The 20,233-nt window shown below is 42.2% G+C and overlaps 1 protein-coding gene across 2 annotated transcripts in view; it reads right to left on the bottom strand.

Annotated features, from left to right (window-relative positions):
* Positions 1–20,233, bottom strand: part of CDH4 (cadherin 4) — a 424,578-nt gene that overhangs the window by 171,318 nt on the left and 233,027 nt on the right. For both annotated transcript variants that reach the window (XM_042046046.1, XM_042046055.1), the window contains exon 3: positions 145–368. In XM_042046046.1, the coding sequence (XP_041901980.1) occupies positions 145–368 (224 nt within the window). The remainder of the gene's footprint in view (positions 1–144; positions 369–20,233) is intronic.

Genomic DNA, 20,233 nt, shown 5'->3' with positions numbered 1-20,233 from the left:
TGCTGCTCATGGTATTTCCTACTTGGACACTTCCTTATGAAGCACAGACCAGGCAACATGAACACTCTGACGCCGCGTGAACCTTCCGATGGTTTGGGGCAAAGGAAGAACAAAGTAGGAAAAAGAGCTTTGAAAAACTCTTACCTTGTGTCCATTGTGTTGGGACTTCTCTGCCACCAGAAACCTGACCATGGCCTCCCATCTGCCCAGGGTCTGGGGGTCCCAGGCGGTCACCATCAGGATCAGCTGCTTGGAGGGCACCTGCAGGTGGTGGGCAGCGTACAGGGTCCCGTCCGCCCTCACCTTGAAGTCCAGGCTGTTGGTTTCATACCGCACACCCTTGTTACCGGCACAGTTATTAAATTTTACTAGAACAGAGAGGAAGAGATGGGAGAAATGTGTGAGATTGGCCTGATAAGGAAAGCAATCAAATACAAGTTTCAGACATTTAATTTTCACTGATGTCTTCTATATCTCTAATAACCATCAAGGAAATGATTTAACTGTTTCTTCGACCTTTCAGGAGTGCTCTTGTGCTTTATCTCTGTTCCCCAGGGAAGAAGTTGTAAGCCATTTTTAAAGTATTTGATACAGTTTCATTAGATCTCAAACACAGCTGTTCCCCATTTCTACAAGTGGATTTCTCCCTTGTCGCCATTATCTTTTAAATTCAACTGGAGTCTATTACCCACGCTGTGGGTATTTTTTTTCAGGAAATGTTCTCCATTTCCCTAACCCTTCAATAACCTACTTACCACATAGCCTATTTGCACATTCTTAACTGAAATTCAAAAGCCCATAACAATTCCATTATCAGAAATATAGAAAAAACAACAAAAAAATTAAACGCAGAAATAAAAGTTTAAATCATTCTGGAGCACACATGTGCTGCTGGAACTGGACCCCCCATCCTGAGCTGCATTCCCACCCTGGCCAATCCCTCACATGTTACAGCTACTGCAAAAAGGAACTGTTAAACTGTGCGTCATAAACCATAACATGTCATTTGAAAGCCTACTTTGTCAGATCAAAGCTCCCCACTTGCTGATATTTTTATTTTCGCCTTTTTTTTTTGGTCAAAGTCTTTCACAGTCTAGTTTGAAAACTATTTTTATTGGCATTATGATACATGTCACATACATTAGACCCAGAAAAAACCAACCCTATTATATGACAGAATTGACAAATCTGATAGAAATTGAACCTGCAGCTAATAACCCAGGAAACAAAACACTTTCTGCCATTCGAGTAATCCACGGAGCGGAACACACGTGGTGAAGGAAAACATATTGCACCCGTAAAAACATCTCAAGTGAGTGAGAATGGATGCACAGCCCTCCAGCTCGGATTGTTAGGCGGGTTCTCATGCTGAGATGCTCCAGTCTGCCCCGAAATGAGGAGAACCTTCTTGGCCAGCTCTGGTGGGCTTCAGCAGGAGCTTAATTCCTGCAGAAGAAGGGCTGAGTAAGATGGATCCTACCTAGACTGGCTGTGGTGGGACAAGGGATGCAGGGCACTCCAGGAGGAGCTTCTGGGACAGTTGTACCCCAACAGTCCCTTTCCCCTGCACCAACCACAGCTCTGCAGCGCTGCCCTGAGCTGAATCGAGGACGAATTTGGATCTAAATAAAGAAAAAAACAACCATGGCACAGGTGAAAGAAAAAAGCAGCCAGGAAATGGCTCAACCCATCTGGCAGTCAAAGCCCCTGGCCGCATCAAAGTACAGAGAAATAAGGAGCAGACTGTGGCAGAGGAAGGGAAAATCCTTCCCCTCCTTCCCCAGACTGCACCCGACAATAACTGGGGTGCTGTGATCGTGTCACAACTGTGCATCTACAGAGGCTTTCTGTGCTGTGTATTTATTTAGACCACACTGGTATGTTTTTATGTGTGTGGTGGGAAGTGTTACCAAATGCTGCAGCAATTGCTGGGCACAAACAGCGAATGTCACACATTGATTTATAGAAAATAAGATGGATAAAGTTATCTAGCAGATAAAAAAACCTGAAAGCCCTGGATGAGGGTAAGCACACACACGGTTTGGTGGCACCTACAAGAACCGGGACAATCTCTGAGACCTGTGAGGGGAGATACCCCGGACCTCTGGGACCACCCTGCTGGGAGACCACTTTCATCTCTCTGGAATTTCTGCAAATCTCCCCTGCATTCACAGCTACAATAGATACGTGTGAACATATCAAGTGCATCTTCACTTCTAAATGTTATTTATTTTCAGCTCAGCACCCTGGGCACTGTTAGAAACATGGCACATCAGCTGCACCCCTTTGCTGTGTAATGGCCATGCAGAACTCAAGTTCCAACCCTACTCCCCAAGTACCCACGTATCATATACTGAGAGACACTTAAAGAAGGGAGAAAGGAGTGATATGATAATGACTGCACATTAAAAAACTCAGAGCTTACTTTGATTTTATTGAGATTAAAAGAAAGCCCTACAGTGTACCAGTAGTCTGAGAGAAAAAAACCCCAAACCCTTTCTATATGTGTAAATAGCGATTTCAGTATTCAAAGTACTTAAACATCTGCTTAAGACCCAGCTCATAGCTCCAAGATGCTGCTCTGGTGTCATATGTCACTGTGTCGACTTTTATGCTCCATTATCTAAAAATGGCTACCTCGTAGACAAAGTCCCTCTGTGACTTGCTAATTACTTCCATTAGTTTAAAACAAACTTAACTAGAGACGGAGAAAATCCTGAGAGAAATTGTCTGATTTCTTTTTTTTTAACAAGCATCGTCTCTGCTCCACATTGCTCCTCTCAGGTAGCACAGGTAGGTGAATGCTCAGCAAGGGATTAGCACAAGCAGCTCCTCTCCTAAGAGCCTTTAGGAACTGCAAGAAAGGCTTCAAGGACACAAAGATTCCTCAGTTTTCAGTCACTCTGCACAGCAGCAATGGGCCCTGCCTCACCTGGGCGGCTCTGCAGGAGATTTCAGCCACACAGGGATGACCCTGCTCAGCTCTGTCAGGCAGAGGAGCTGCTCTGGCTCCAGGCACTGTTCATACACAGCATAGGAAACACACTGGAAATGCAGGAGAGCTGAGCTTCCTTCACAGGGAAGGGCATGGCTTAGTGGTGGGGTTGGCAGTGCTGGGTGAACAGTCAGACCCAATGATCTTGGAAGTGTTTTCTAATCTAAATGAGTCTGTGATCAAAAATCCTAAATTATCCTCTTTGCTGGCCTTTGAAAATAAGACCTTGGGATGTTTACATGACTACTGAGCTGCACTGTTTTATACATATATATTTATATATATACACATATACACAAAGATCCACATAATCTATAAATCTCATTTAGATATATTTATATATAAAATATTTTCCCCAAATATATGTGTATAAGTTTAGGGGAGAAAAAAATCAAGCTATTGTTCTATGAAAAATAGCATAGATCAAGGAAAGGAAATCTCACCCATATTTTCAAATTCCATCTCTTACACCTACTCTTTGCTCTTGTGGAGGCAGAAATTAAAATTTCATTCAGTGGCAGACAACTTCTGCTTTTTTTTCCCTTTTTCTCCTTTAGAAATCTCCAAGTGTACGTAATTTGCAGTTGATGCAACTCTTGACTTTCAAATAATGCAATAAATAAATAAATAAACAAACATTGGCTGTGTTTACTAGGCTTAGAACTCTCTGTGGACACAAATCAATCTTTCTTTGACCAGTTTGAAGCCTAAAGAACACTGCATGAATTTAACATTCAAAAGCTGCAGCATCAGTAATTAGGATTTCAGATAAACAGCAGAGTAACACATCTATCATTTTTACAGGATGGTAAAAAAAACCCCAAGTTTTTAAAAAATACGCTGGAAAAATGCTCACTGATGCTTATCGAAAACTTACGCTGAAACCAGCATCTAATGCCTGATGAAAGGAAAACCAAGAAGGCACCCTCATTAACAGGCTTTTAGGTTTAACCCTTTACCCTCATCATTTTTAATTGCTTCTCTATGAAAGGAGGAAGTACAACAATTTGATAAGCTGAAACAGGTACTGAGTGACGGGCAGAGAAGCTGCAGGAGTCTGCAGCAAACTGCTGGGCATCTGAGAAAAAAAAAGGTATTTTACTTCAAAAAAGACACAGGGTGAAAAAAAATTCAACAAGTTTTGCATTGTTCTCTTTTATTATTTAGCTTGTTAGGCTGGCTGGACAGAGTCAAATGATCAAGCCAGGATCTTGAAAGATGTAGGAATACACTGAACTTCTTGCCCCCCAAATGCCTGAGAGAAATACTGAATTTAATAGGACTATAAATGGTATAAACCAAAGAATTCACTTTTAGCCATATCCTTCTGGATTTTCCTTTAACTTCTCCTAGTCCATTAAAAAGTGCCCCCTCTGGCAAGCTGCATAGGGCTGGAAAAGCAGGAGGGATAATACTCGTTTATTAAGATAAACCCCCTGGCAGGACATCATCCCACATTTCAGGACATGGGTCCCTTCAGGACTCTGTTTTTCACCATGGTTTTGAGGATTATCTCTGCAAAAGATGTTTCTTTCATGATGAACTTTAAAGCAGCAAACACACAGCACTACTTGCAGCAGGATCCATCTGCTTTTCAAGCTGTGTCTCTTGACCAGCTCCCTTACACACCATGCACTGTGATAAATCTAAGCTGCCAAATCCACCCCTCACACCCCTTCTGTGAACATCATTAAGGTGAGGACAGCTTAACTGCAACCTTTGGGAATTTCTGATGTCTGGGTAACCTGCAGAGTCCTCAGCATGCATGGAAATGTCCCTCTTGTGTGATCATGAGCAAATCACTTGTATTCCTGCCCTGGAACTTCTGGCCCAACGCTCCCAAATGTCTGCACTCATCCATCTCCTCTGGCTTTTGCAGGGGGTTCAGTCCTGGCCAGCATTCCCTGCATGTCACCACACCAGAAATTAAAAAATCCCAAACATATCCTGTGTGGAGAGGCTCCTGTTGCCTAAGAACAGGCATGAAACCATTCAGTTAACCACAAAAATGCACAGGCACATTACAGCCTCACAAAGTGATTTCTCCATTAAGTGCTAATGTGAAGCAGAGCGTGCTGTGCCTTGTTGGGAAGCTGCATTTATTTGGCAAAATAAGTATGTAGCATAAAATTTTACATGGCCACGTTTTCGAGGCATCCTCTTTATGTTCGTGCAATACCTCTGCGATTCTGTGAGAAAACTGTTTTATAGCAGTGGGAAGCAACTGCAGTGGAGTGAATTCCCCACAGCCACTCTGGAAACCGAGAGCAAAGCTGGGATCTGAGTCCTGAAATTCAAACAGCCAGGCCACTGCCTCCATCACCCAGATACAAGCGAAGAAGACAGAAAAATCAGAAAGATGGACTTTGAAAAAGCTAACAGAGGCAGATCCTTCTCCCTACAAACTACTGGGCATTTCCAAATTAGTGCAGGGTGAAAAATTTAAGGGATGTCACACAAATTATTGCAATTGTTGCGTGAAATGGAGTCCCATGAGCACATGTAAATACGTGATGGAATTATTCTGGGACTGAAATATCTTGTCTAAAAAGGCAAATGCTGAAATGGAGGCAGGAGGATTTTAACAGAATTATAGAGTCATGAAGGCTGGAAAAGACCACTAAGTCCAGTCATTAACCTAACCCTGCCCGGTCCACCCCTAAACCATGCCCCCAAGTGCCACACCTACACGTTATCTGAGCACTTCCAGGGATGGTGATTCCACCACTTAATCCTGTTCTACTGCTTGACGACCCTTTCAATGAAGATATTTTTTCTCATATTCAACCTATCCCTCCCCTGTTGCAACTTGAGGCCATTCCCTCTTGTCCTATCTTGTCCTATTTTTTTTCTCTGTATTAAAAAGATGGAGGTGTCCAGGTACCACAGGCATTTTGACCATTCAGAGATGGTGTTTCAGCGTTTTGTGGAAATTAAAACTGACTTGAGCCATCACACTTACACACAGTGCTACATCTAAGCCTGGACTCCTGTTTCTATCCCACTTCCACTTATAGTAAATCCCACACTATCATACAATACACAGCCAGATTTGCTTCCTGCAGTTCATTAAATGCTCAGAGCCCTTCTCCTTCTCTACAAGAAAAACAACACATACATAAGAAAAAATGATGGCTGTAAAACCTGATGAAGACAATGTGTAATTTTCATCCTCTCATTACTAATTTTATAGGTTACATTTTCCACCATGTCCCCATAAAAGATATCAGACTAATAAACTCCTAGTGTCTTTATTTAATATTTATAGCACCATGGGAGAACCAAACTCTACTGGTAAAAGGTAAAAACAGCAATTCAAACAGCTGCTTCAAAGACTAATAAACACATCCCTAGTGATTGAGCTTAAGAGTATACAGTTTAAAAAAATGCTTTGGTACAAAAAACTGTAGGAAATAAATGGAAGGATGTCAGTTGGTATATGAATGTATATAAAAATGTGCATGCTCACACCCTCAGCTGCACAAAGCATTGATTATTCATTAAGTGTTCTTGGAGTAAAAAACAAATATAATGAATGGTTTGGAGAATTAATGAACTATCCCACAGTCTATCATCTGCTGAAAACATTCAGCATGATTTAGCGTGTTCTTAATGTTATTTTCTTGCAATTAATGGAACAGAAATCTGTGGCATTTCTACCCATTTCCCAAATCTCAGGTCAATGTGAAACATTATATCCAATTTTCCAGTGCATTATTTACGATCTCTGAGCTATGACTGCTAATATTTGCCTTACTGAAACAATAGCAAATTATCATAACAATTTACCATATGTAATTATGTTAAACAGAATCTATCTTTATTTATCTTCTTGTAATCTTCAGTTACAGCGAGTCCTCCTATTCAGAATATGCAATAATACAACATTCATGACATTCCCAACCTATTACATGCTTGTTAGAAGTGACTCCATGTCCTACTCCACTGGTGACACCTCGGAATCAGCAAACGAGTAGCAATCTGCCTCCAGCAGAAACTCAGGTAGATTTCAAAAGGGACACAGAAACATTTTATGTTTAAAGGCACATTTTGAATTTGCCCTCTTTAAGTTCCAAAGCTCAACCCCCTCCATGATCCATGTGGGGTTTAGGCACACACCAGTGAATTCCCGACTACCTCATGCTCATCTGCAGCTGTTTTGCTTCCACAAAGCCAGGACCGTAGGTCTTATGGGGAAAATGGCAAGACTTTTCTGCGCATAAGTAATTTATTTTAAAAACATAAAATACTTCTGTGGGCTTGATGGGACTACATGGAAAAGTCATCTTTTCATTTCCTGATCCACCTAAATGCTTTCAGCACCTTTTCCAGCTTTATGTTCACTTTTATCAGCTCTTGCTTGCACAGAATTTCTGTTTCCATGGCCAGAGAAAAAGAAAAGGAACAATACATTTCAACAGACAAATAGGGATCCTTTAAAAAGTCACTCTGTCACGTGTGCAGTCAGCCAGTAGCAATGAGGAGTCATGGGTACATTAAAAAAAAAAAAATCTAAATCCCATTCAAACAAAACAAAAATCTAAATCCCAGACACTGAGTGCCTCCTTCAAATTCCCACCTGTGCCATTTTTCATTTACTGGAAGCCAATTCAACTAAAATACATGTTTTTAAGGAAGAAAAAAATGAAGAAGTATATTTCACTTTTGGTTTGGAATTGGAGGGGAGTACAGACCCCTGGAGAGAAGGACTATAGAACATGATAGAAAAGATGAATCACTCTGGCAACAGCCAGCCAGCCATTAATTTTCAGCAAGCCAGGAGTTGGTCCAATTAAGCCAGGCTCCTTTCTCTACATTAACATGCTTTACTCAGTTTTTTTCTGAAGCTAAAACATCAGCTCGAGACCCCAAAGGCTTTTCTATTTAGGATCAATCAATCTACCTTGCTGCACTGTAAAACATACACTGTCAGCTCCGAGGCGAGCTCAAAAAAAGAGCAATGGTAGAAAAATTTGATAAATCGACATGTTCTGGCAGTTAGTAGAGGGATTCTTCCTACACTGCAACTTATTTTTATCTGATTAGAAACAAGTATTAGTAAAGGGAATATTCCCCTCTATTCTCTTCCTGGTATTTAGCATTGGTTTAAGAGGGTTTTTTTTAAATCAGGTTTTTTATCCCTGATTTTCTACATTCAAGCCAGAAGATTCCTGCCACAAAGGCACAGAGATACTACCCAGATTTCAAAGGGCAGTGAGTTTGAATTGGATTTGCAGGATGTGGACTCACATTCAAGCATTTTCTTCAGCACAGAAACATGAACCTGCATCTATTGGTGCTCATGTTAAAGAAATTTTTCACTGCTTTCCACATTTTTATGCTCAGGGCTTTACTGTGAATATGCAACCTCACTTCTGGGTTTCCAGCACCTGCTCTATAGGATTGCTTTATTTGGGATTTCACTGCCCATTTGAGATCCACTAACTCTCCCTCAGCCTTACTGAGGCATCTCAGGAATGGTTAATTAATACATGAGCCAGGGACTGATGACAGAGGTAAGAAGGACACTTACAAGGTCTGAAGTTCTCTGCTGGGATAACTCAGAGGGATTGCCCTTTTCTTTGGTAAATGCCACAGCAACTCTGCTGTTGGTTTCCGTGTTGTTCTCAGCATCTTTATCTTTGGATAAAAACCTTTCCTAGCAGTTTCAGCATGACAGTCCCCCTCTGTTGCTAACAGCAGTGTAGACAGAAAGCCACTGGGATGTGCAGCTGATGTTCCAGCTTCAGATTAAAAGGGTAATAAAGAGAAGCCTGGTTTGGGTAATCCTGCAAATACCAACTGCACCACACTTTTGCGGCAGATGCTGAGTTTTTACAGGCAAGCATTTTTGTTCTTTGCTCTTTAAATTCCACGTGTCTGTAGAATAGTACTGAGATTCACTACAGCACTAATGAGATCATTTTGCAATTAAAGGCTAAGTAGAAACAAACCTCTCACCACTCTACAGGAGAGTTTGGGTTCTCTGATTAAGCAGCAGTAAATAAACCTGTTTCACTCTTGGTCCTGGTGTACACCAGAGATTAACTCTCCAAACAAGATGGACTGATTGACCCCATGGATTAATCAATGAGTTTCCCAGCTTCAGATCAAAGTGCAAGTTGTGGGAGTTACCTGCAGTAGGATATGTTCTAATTATTATTACCAGCACAGAGTACATAAATCCCAGGGCACTTTATTTGGAGGTTTTACTCTTAGCACTAATGATCTCCACAACACTCTCATGTTTGTCAAACTACCAATGTGGGAAAAGACTTTAACCACCACTATGCATTTCTCGAGGAAGAACTGCAGGTTTTATGGAAGCTTGGTGTGATCATTATAAAGGGTGGAGCCTGTGTAATGGTAGGGTAATCTCTATTGTAACAGCTGCTCTCCCATCACACCTGTGGGCAGCAGCATCCCTGGAGGGAGCTATTGGGAGGCTGGGACTGTACTGGAGACAAACCCCATGTGAGGAGGCATGGAGCCCTCCTGGGCAGAGCAGAGAGCTCAGCCCTGCTGGTATCAGGAACATCCCGAAACTGGGAGCAGTGATGGGAAATGGGCAAGGACACAGCTCCTGCACAGCCACCCCCGCCAGCTCCCACCTGCCCCACTGACAAAACCTCCTGGCCTTGGGGGGTTTTCCTTTCTGTCACACATCTCTTTTCAACTTGCCAGAAGTGTATTTGGAAGACATGGGGAGCTGTAGGAAGATTTCTAGCAAGGAAAAAAAAAAGTGAACGGAGGGCATTTGCAGCCTAGGAAAAGAAGTTGAAAGAGATGCTCCAACTGCAGCTGTGTCAGACAGCCTCGGGCTTCTCTCTCCTCACACTCTTCAAACAAACAAACTCTCAACACCTAGAAACAGAGGCTGCACATGTCAGGGGAAAAAAAAATCAGACACACCAGTAAAGACACTGAACTCCTTACGGACTTGACTTGTGTGTAAACACTGACAACTTTGGGGCTGAGTGTTCTCATCTTCCTCAGCCTGGCTCAGGTGTGAACACACACTGATCCAGGGAGTCAGATCCCAGTGCAGTAAATGAATAGATGTTTCAGGCAAGAATATTAGAAATGGAAGACTTTGTTACCTGGAAGAGTCAAGGCTGGGTAGCTATATTTAACTTGCAGCTGCTGTGCACCTCTGCTCTTCTGCCTGCACAAAAAGCAGCAGCAGTCCTTTACCTTCAGCTCTAACCTACACAAGGCTGCACATTTCAAGAGAAATTAATATTATGTAGAATAAAGCACTGTTTGCTACCTGATGGGCTCAAGTGCTTTGACATTTGGACAAATTCAGAGAGTTTTATTTACAGACGGAGGCTCTGGGCTCTGTTTCTGGCAGATGATCAGAGGGAGCAGGAGGAGAACAAGTGGCCTTGATGCCCAAACTGCACTTGTGGGGGTAACAAACTCTGGCCAGTGTCAGAGCTGCCAGGCTGCAGAGAGCCAGAGGATCCTGCCCTGGGGCTGGGCTCCAGTGTCCACTGGCTCCACAGGAAATTCACCCACAGAGCAGGAAATTAACTGGAAAAGCAAAACCACAATAAAACACAGATCCAGGCAGGCTGGTGGTGGTCATCACTGACCCAAACAGAACCTCCCGGCCTCTGCAGCCACCCTGGAACATATCCTGACCACAGCATTCCCGCAGCCACAGAGCTTGGCTGCTGCTGCTGCCACCGATGGAGTCACAGGGATGAGGTTTACTGTAACTTTCCTCTTTTACACTCATCCCCTCTACCCCTTCTTACTACAGTGGTGTCCAAAAGAAAGGCTGTCCCCTCACCTGAAGAACAACCTCAGGATTAAACTAGCAACCTTGAAATTTTGCAGGGCTCAGTCCCTTCAATTAAAACCAAGAGAGACTGAAGCCAGTAAATTAGAGAATGTGACAAATGCAGCACAAAGCACTGAAGATCCCAGAAGGTATAAAATTTAGTGTTAAAGTAAAGAAACAATAGGGAAGTCCAAGACATTTCAGAGTGTAGTGAATCAAATTAAATTGCCTGAAATTCCACATGGAATACATTTGACAAATTTCTTTCCCCCTCTTCAGCTTTCTGTTTGAGATGAACTGTCGTCTGGCAGCTTCAAACGTCTGGCACAGCTTCAGCTTCAGTTTGCTGGGGCTGAATCCAAACACGAACCTGAACTTTACCAGTTCTGCTCTTTTTGTAAACATACTTGCTGTGGCTGCCAAATGCTTTCCAAAAGCACACAAAATCCAGAATCCAAAAGGAAAATATTGTCTTGCCGCAATAAAATTTGCATTTTAACACCTATGGGCAGGAGCCCATGGTCGGGCAGAGCCCACCTTGTCCCACATTCCTCCCATATTTTGAAAGGCAATGGTGAGTTGGGGGCTGATGTGGGAGGGATGAGTCTCCCATGCACCCAGTACAAGCCCAGCTCCAGCCCTGGCAGCTCCAGTGACACTTCTCCCTCCAGGGCTGCAGGGGCAGACAATAATAATAATAATAATAATAATAATAATAATAATAGTACAACAATTAGCAGTAGGATTCCTCAGACGTGCTGGGTAAGAAAAGCAGTAAAATGTCATTAAACACGTGTCACTGATAGAGAAGACTGGTTTAGATTTCCCCAGTGGGTAGCCTCAGAACAAATTCATTTTAAGGTAGGGAACTTCAGCAGCGGAAGAGACGGATATAAAGAGGGTTATGATCAAATTGCTCCTGAGAGCAGATAGCATCAGCTTGGATATATCAGATTTTTTTTTCACTTTGCTTTTAAAACATACTTGGTTTTGCAAAATGCTTACAACACACACTGCTTTGACACAGGAGGTGATTCTTCAGCAGCATTCCACTACCTCCACAGATTCCCTCTTTCTTTCTCCCTTTAAAACCTTCTAAAACACCCAAGCTCCATAAACTAAAAAAAGCTGCAGACAGCTGAACCGAGCCCACCTTTAGGCTGGAGAGCAGCAAATGACAAAAGTGTCTGAGTTCTGGCACAAGACACAAAGGCAAACAGCTGCTGCTAGAAAAGCGTATTTTACTGTCCACAAAGTCTCAGCCTCACCTCTGAGAGCCACGTGGCGTTCCACCACTGCCCAAAATAGACAACATCTGGTTTGTACAAACACTGATTTATTGCTTGTCTTCACTCCCCTTGGGTTTTAATTATGAGTAGATCTTGTAACTATTATATTTGTATTTGTTTTATCCATCTAGATATTTTTCTACACTATTAACTATAAACTGAAAGCTCTTTCTAAGAATAGTACAAAAACATACTTAAAATATGCATATGGCCTTTATTAAGGAAATCCCTATAATGAATTTTTAGATTAAGTAAAAGCACCACTGAAACCACTGATTAGCAGGCAAGCCTGCACCTGATTTCATGAACAGTATGACATTAAGAAGTTTCTTTTTATAACAATAAAATCCTAAAGAAAACAAGAATACAAAACTAAGTGCTGCTCTTAATGCAGTGTGGTGGCAGGTAAAAATCCCTCCTTACTGCACCACTCTGACTGCCCCCAGGGCCTCTTTGGGGCTGTTGAGCCACTTCCAGCGGTCAGGTGTCCTCATTTCAAAGCACCTCCATGGGGTGGCACTTCCTCAGCAGATGGGACAGATCCCCTGGGTAAGGGTAACATAGTCAGGAATGCAATTGTTGGAAGCCTTCCTACTGAGACTTTTTTTTGGCTAAATTTTCTGTTGGTTTTTTTTTTCTTTTTCCTGATAAAACTCTTGATCTTTCTGGGAATAAGTTGATTCAGAAATGACTTTCTAATTTCTATGGTTGAACAGCTACCCCCACAACAGAACACACAGTGCAATAAATAAATACCACTTGCAAACTTCAGATTTCTCTGCCACCACATCATCCATCAAAACTAAAGCTGTAAAAAAAATAAAAAAAGGATGTGGAAAAACCCAACCAACCTTTCTCCCCATCTTAAAAAAAGCCTGGAAACTATTTCTGGAAATGTCCTAATGTTTCTACTGAATGACTGAGTCTTCTGAAAATGTTCAGTGGTCCTACACAGACCCTCCACAAGGACCAGCAGATCTCATCTCTGCCAGCCTAACACACCCACTGGGCAGCTCAGGTCCAAGCATTTAGGCAGAATCCTGTCCTACTCATGGCACAGAAGTTTTGGGAATATGATGAAAAACAGAAATTGCCCCAGATGTCTGAACTGCTGAAATTGGAAGGCAAAAAGGGCCGATAGCTGCGTTTTCCCTCCCCCAGTGTCAGCACAGAGCACGACTCGTGTGCTGAAGCAGCTGCAGACCAACAAACCCTCCAGGTAGAGCAACAGGAATGCAAGAAATATCTTGGCTCTGTATCTGTTGTTTAATTAAAAAGTTTTGCATGTAAACAGATACCTTATCCTCTTCCAAATCCACACTGACATCCACTACTCATCATTCTGAGGCAACTGCTAGAGGAAACACGATTAAAAAAATACCATATTCCATGGAAGTGATCTCAGAACTGCCCGTCATTGGGCCGTCTGGTCCCCTTTCACACCAGCTCAACTGTGAGAGCTTCAAGCTGAAAGCAAAATGTCAGGCCATTTGAAGACATAAAAGTCAGTTATGAGGGCTGTAATTTTATTTTTTAATTATTGATTGAGGGGTTGAAAAAGAAATATTGTCTGGTTGGTATCTTTTAAAGGTTAAATGTGATGAATGGTATCAAGGGAAGTCCTACCAAACTTCGATCCCCAGTTCTTTTATCAGCTACACAGATATCAAGGCTGGGTTGGATGGGGTTTTTTGAGCAAGCTGGTCTGGGAGGTGGCTGCTCAGGGCAGTGGGATTAGAATGAGGTGATCTTGAAAATGCCTGTGCAGATGTGAAGGGCACTGCTGGCATCAACCCCACGAGGACACTGCACTGGATCTTGTGTCCTGTTACCAACACAGGGAGCAGCCCTTCAACACTTTGCAGTCACACATTTGCAGTTTTTTCCAGAGCAGGCCTCAGTAAGGACTGTCAGCTACCACTGTCAGTGATGTCTAGCTCAGCGTAAACACTTCGTTAGGAACGTGATGAGATTACACCCTCAGGTTTATTCTAAATACTAAAATAAATCTTTACACAGAACAAGAATGCACTCATTTATACTGCAGTGCTATGACCACAGGTTTTAATTTTTACTATTTAATTATTCATCCTGGATCAGGTCTCAATTTAAGCTAATATGCAAACATGAGGGAGAAGGGGCACTTGTTTATCTCAGTTTTTGCCAATTAATTCAAGTTGTTCAGTAATCACATTACTTTTCTACAATGTGATAAGGAAGGAAAAAAAACAACCAGCAACCATCCAAATAACAAAAAAAGATTCCCTTTATACAAAAAGCAGGATATTCTACAAAATTTACTTGCATGAATAGACTCCAATAAACCAATTAAAATACTCATTTATAGGGATGGCTCATATTATTGACTCAGCCTACAAGGGAAATTTTTCTTCTTTTTTTGCCTTTAATGTCTACAATATTACCAGTGAATTGACCTAATAACAGATTATATGATGGAGACTGGCACAAGTTTCCTGAAATTGTCCTGGAAACATGAAATTGTCCTAAATTTCCCTCTTGTTCCATGTGGGCAGTGGTAATAAATGGTACATCAAGCAGCAATTTCATGTCTATGAACTGGTGCTATACTTGAATTAATCAAAACCAAAGCTTCCAACACCCCAAGTGTCTGCTAAAATTAACCATCTACAACCTTTTTTCAACAGAAATCTCGGGAAAAGTTGAAGTAAGAAACAAAAAATATTATTCAGTCCATAATTCATACAGTTTTAGTGGTATTTCTGACCTTTAAAACAAAAAGCACGAACAGCTCACCCAGTCCACTGGGCAAATAGAAGAAATAACAAGAAAAGCCAGCAAAGAAAAGAGAAACTACCCAAGAGGAATCCTCTGCAGCTCCAAAACGACAACATTTCTACTCTGTAAAAAAATAAAATGCCATCAAAACTTCACCAGCCTCTCTCAACCCATCTCACAATCAGGTCATTACACGGAGGAGGGGACAGACACTGAGCTCCAGTGAACCCCAACCAGCCACGCCAATCCTGATCCGTATCTGTTACCTTAATGTTTTTCTGAATGTCTATAAAAAAATCAAACACAAATGAGCAAATCTTTTTGTTAAATCTGCCTGCCACAGGCAAGTCCTATCTCTCTGTAGGTCTCTCCCTGTGGATGCACCTCCCAAAACACCATGGACATTGATCCCATATGGTGAAGATGAGGTCTTGGGAGCACCCCAGGAGCCTCCAGCAGTGCACAGGGATGGAGCTGGGATGGAGGTTGGGATAGGCACCATGCTGATGTGCTCCTTCTGTGTGCCTGTGGCCAGGACACCTGCCTGGCACACACCTGCAGCTCCCTTGGCTTGAAAACCACTCCTTTCCTCCAGCACCGAAGGGACTGAAGCTGTGAAATGGAAAGGTACAGGGGAGCAATGCAGCCATCTGGGCAAGATCCATCCTACCAGCAGCTTCAGAATGAAAAATACAGGCTGTCTTGTTTAAAACACTGTCCTTTGCTCAGGCAGCCAGTTGGGTATCTGTGCCACACACCGCCCCTGTGGAGGGGGATATTATATGTTTGCTCCCTACCCTGTTATTTCTGGCTGCTTAAGCAGCAAAGGACCAATATCCTGTTCAGCTGTGCTCAGTTGGTGCAAGAGAAATCAGTGAGCGATGGCTCTGCCGCTCACTTCCCACACCTCGTCCTCACGTGGAGCTGCTGGTTTTTGGCAGTGATTGATGGCTGGTACCAAGGCCCTCTTACCAGGATCCAAATGGGTTTTTCTTCATGAGCTGCCCGTTATCACGCAAACTTTATGAGCTTTTAGGGTGGAAAGCTTATCCTCTGGAACAGACATTCCCATCTAAAACACCTCCTCCTTTCTCCTGTGATTTGCTGCTCATTTATCTTTACTGGGAAGCTGGTGTACCGGCTAGAGACATCTGAGGCTCTTGTTTCTGGAAAAGCCAGTCACGGAAACCTAAGAAATGAAAAGCCAACACTCCCACCAGCATATTAGCTGGTTTAAGACTACAGTTAATGGCTTGGCAATAATAATTTCACATTAAATTTCATTTACATTTAAGTCACAGTGGACTGAGCAGTGGTGTACATATCCATCAACCAGTTTCCAGTGCCCACCAATAATTAACAGTCTCTGTTCACCCTATGGGGGTGTTTTCCAAATCCAGATTGACATCCACCAGGCAGACTGGCTCTCCAGACAGTATTTCCACAAAAACCAATTTGCACCTGAAACCCAGCACAGACAGCCATTCCTTCAGTGATCATTTAGTTCCTTTCCAAAAGTCACCTCTCTGTTTCTGGGCACAGGAAAAACACTCTGGTTTTGATTTGAAAGGGAGATTCAAAATAAGCAGTGCCAAGTACCTCAGACAAGGCAGGGAATCACTAAAGGATTAATGAATTTTATTCACCTACTACTCAGCACCCCACAGAAGAGCCACAGAAAGTGCTTGTGCCCTTCTCCAGCCTCTCATCCCAGTGCTTGATGGTGACTGTCTCGAAAATCCTGGTTCCACTGGGCATTATCCATTGTCTGGATTTCAACTCAATGTTTAAAGGGGAGACTGAAGGATGAAGGTCCTGGACTGGCCTAAATCATACTTGGTATGGATTCACATCGCTTGGCAAACAAAGCATCACTTCATCTTTTGAAACTCTATCTGGTCTACCAGGGAACAGAGAAGAGCCAACCCAGCCCTGGCCAATTCAGGGCCACTCTAAATCATCAACATCCAGAGGACTCACAGGCAACCACACCGCAGCCTCCTAAGCAGGGTTTATCTCCATTATTGGAATTTGGGCAGTTTTTGTGGCACTGTTCACCTGGCAAATGAGAGCCAAAAGATGATCAAGTCTACAAAGAACACTCCAGGATAAGTGAAGAACAAAACAGTAACTCTATTGTTACATCCTGCTTGCTCCAAGCCTTAACACTGAAACTACACGTTATTTAGTGATTTATTCTGCTTAGTTCCAGCTAGATTACTAAAACATTCTCTTAGCAGCAAGGCAGGGTGTGGGTACACAAGGTCAAATCATGCCTGTTTACGCCACCTTTTAATTTAGCTGATTTGAACTGAAAGGTTTGCTCTGGAGATGAATTACTCCTCAAGAGGTTTCTTTAAAGCAGCGGATTTTAAAAAATTTTGAAAAGCTTAAGGCCTCCTAATACATGTGACTACTTTTCTGTGCTTCTGCCCTGGAAAAAAAAATTATTGAAGCAAAAACTCTGTTTCTTCTAGTAATGAACAGTAAAAGCTTGTCTGGGGGAAAAACCAGTGATTAGATTGTGAATGTGTGTTACTTCCAAACATAAAGCCCTTTTGCCTGAGACAATATAAAGACACTAAGATGCAATGTTTGATCATTAATTTTGGCTAACACTACACATTAGTGTTGCTGCAGTCTTAGATTTTCTCCTTCTCCCCTGGTTTTAGACAGCCTTAATCATGCTTACAGCTGATCCTAATTGCTGAATCCTATCACTCTCCACCTTCTCTAAAATGCTCAGGGCAAAAGAAATAGTGAAGATTAATGACAGATGTGTAATTAGAAGAAAATGTAAAGATCTTGTGTTAATAATTCAGAAATAATTTGATTAATATGAAATCCTGAAAAGCTCTTGGAGTAAAAGATGATGGAACGAGTGCTGTGGCACAAAGCTGAGCACATTTGTATGTGCCACACTCCTTGCCACTGGAAGGAGGGAGCTCATGCCCGAGTGTGTGGGAATGCAAGGGAGGCTTCAGGAGCATAATGGGATTCAGCATGGAAGACCATCTGTTTTAATTGAGCAAGCTTATTCGTGCAATGCTTTGCTCCACTAATCTTGTTTAGATTAATGTTAATGTTCTATTAAAAGGTAGTTTATCATCCCACAATACTGAGTTAAAGCGATCCCACCCATGGCAATGTTCTCAGCTCTCATGGAGGCACAGAACTCCCTCATTACCAGGCTATTGATCATTTACAGCACAACTATGAGGCTGGGAACCTTGGCTAGAAATAACCAGAGGTCTTTTGTCCAGTGAGGGTAAAGGCACAGATAAACAGCTCTTATTTAATTAATTTAAAATACCAAAGACCACAGTCCACAAAATAATCCTCAATTATGCCTCTGGATAACTACAGGAATGATAGTTTGGCTAAAAACACCTTTCAGGCTGTAACAGAGAAGTGTCAAACTGGGATGGGTTTCTCTCAGTTACTTTTCTTCCTGTGACACGTCTTCTCACCATAACCCTTGGTCTCTCCTTGGTGTTTGCTTTTAATGAGAAAGCAGGAAGCTGAGTGCTAGCTGGAAGCACACCTATCATTAAAAATGCAGACACAGGGCAAGACAAAAATGTGTAGCAATCACCTTTTGAATATCGATCTCAAAATCCCAAGTTGTAGGAAGCATTATTATAACCTGAAGTTTTGCTGGTTGTTTTTTTTTTTCAAATATGGCAGAATCTGAAAATGAACTCTTGCATCCTTCATGAGTGAGAATAATGCACCTATGTTTTGGTTATTATTTTTAGAGGCTTTATTTTTTAAAACAAAATCATGTGCCAGCCAAGAAATGAATCATTTCATCATTCTTTTGGGGTTGGGTGCTGGAATAGCAAAATGTATTACAATCTACCTATATTTAAAATGTTTATTTTGTACAGCTTCTACTTCTCTGGTGTCTATAACTGCAGCTGCTCAATACCACTGCAGCACAAATCAAGAAATAAAAGAAGCAACAATTGCAGCCCCTACCCCTCCTCCCCAAATTTCAAGTATGGCTTGAAAGAGTCCACTTAAAATTTTTATTTCCTAAGGGAACTTTTTATAATTACATTTTGGACATACGAACAAGGAAGATGAAGGATACCAAGCGAAGATGAAATACATCTGAAGAAATTCTTCACATGCCATTCTAAAAACAATAATCTCACAAAGCAATAATTCAAGGGAGATTTCCTCCCTGAACACCCAAACATGTCAGTCATTAATTACAACTCAGAAAAGCTATTCTGTGATACAAAAACATCACCATTCCTTCTCTGCAAAACTGGGAACCTGAGAAAGGGGAAAGTTTAATGCTTCATCCAAGAAAATCCAGCTGATAAACTGAAAACCACTGCAAGCAACATCAGCTGCTTGTTCTCACACTGGCTGTAGGGATGTCGGCAGCTCCCCACTTTAGCCTGGGGTAGGTTTTAAGCCTCTCAGTAAAACTAAACCTGAAATTAGCCCATGCACTAACTTTCGAAAATCCCACCTGAGCAGCCTCCCAAGTACATGAATTATGTCAGACACAAAGGCAATGTCTCATTAAAAGAGCCACACTCTGAGATGAAGCCCTCTCTGATTGGTGTACTCCAGTGAAAACAGGACTGGCTGAGGACACGTGTACGAGCCACAATTTTTCATGGGAATGCTGGAAGAGACTTAAATGAAGACCTTAATTTGCAGAGTGGAATTGTTAATGTTTCCCTTGGAAAGACAAGACGCATTTCTACCTCTAACGAGCGATATCCATCCATAGCTAACGAGCCACACAACCTCCGAGCGAGCGCTGACAACTTCACATGGGAGGCACACGAGCCAGAGATTACACTGGAAAAGTTGATAGTGCTCAGGGTTAGAAATCACTGATTTCCTGAGTACTCGTCAAGCACCCATTCAACGCTCCAGGCTGTGTCCAACAGAAATTACAAGTGACAAAATAAAATTAAAATACCCATCTCTGCCCCCATCTGTTTTCAACATTTTTTGTCCTTTCCAAACAACTTCTTGTGTTGAGCTCCATCTCCCCAGCCTGGCTGTGCTCCACAGAACCATCCCTTCTGCAGAACAACTCTGGACCAGGGATGCAAGGGGTTTGCCTCATTAGTGCCTTGTTTTTAGGGCATTTGCCACATTCTGGGGGGCAGCTGCCCTGGCATAGAATGGGATCTGTATTGCACAAGGCCCTGCATGCAGTTATAAGGCTGCCTCCAAGCACTGTCCCCAAGGGAAGGGAACTGGGAGACACAGCCAGGCACTGTAAGAAGGCTGGGGCAGAATGAAATTGCATGGGAAATGTGAAAGTGCAACACTCAAAAAGTCACAGATAGCAGACAATTCCACACTCTATTGTATTCCATCATCAGCTGTATCCAGCATTTATGTGTTCCATCAGTTTTTTCTTGAGGC

This window comes from Corvus kubaryi, unplaced genomic scaffold, assembly GCF_017639235.1.
Source record: "Corvus kubaryi isolate FWS band 111438036 unplaced genomic scaffold, C.kubaryi_AGA036_p1.0 134, whole genome shotgun sequence".
NCBI classification, from domain to species: Eukaryota; Metazoa; Chordata; class Aves; order Passeriformes; family Corvidae; genus Corvus; species Corvus kubaryi.
The sequence above is the reverse complement of the archived record's forward strand: the minus strand, read 5'-3'. Positions and strand labels throughout refer to the sequence as shown.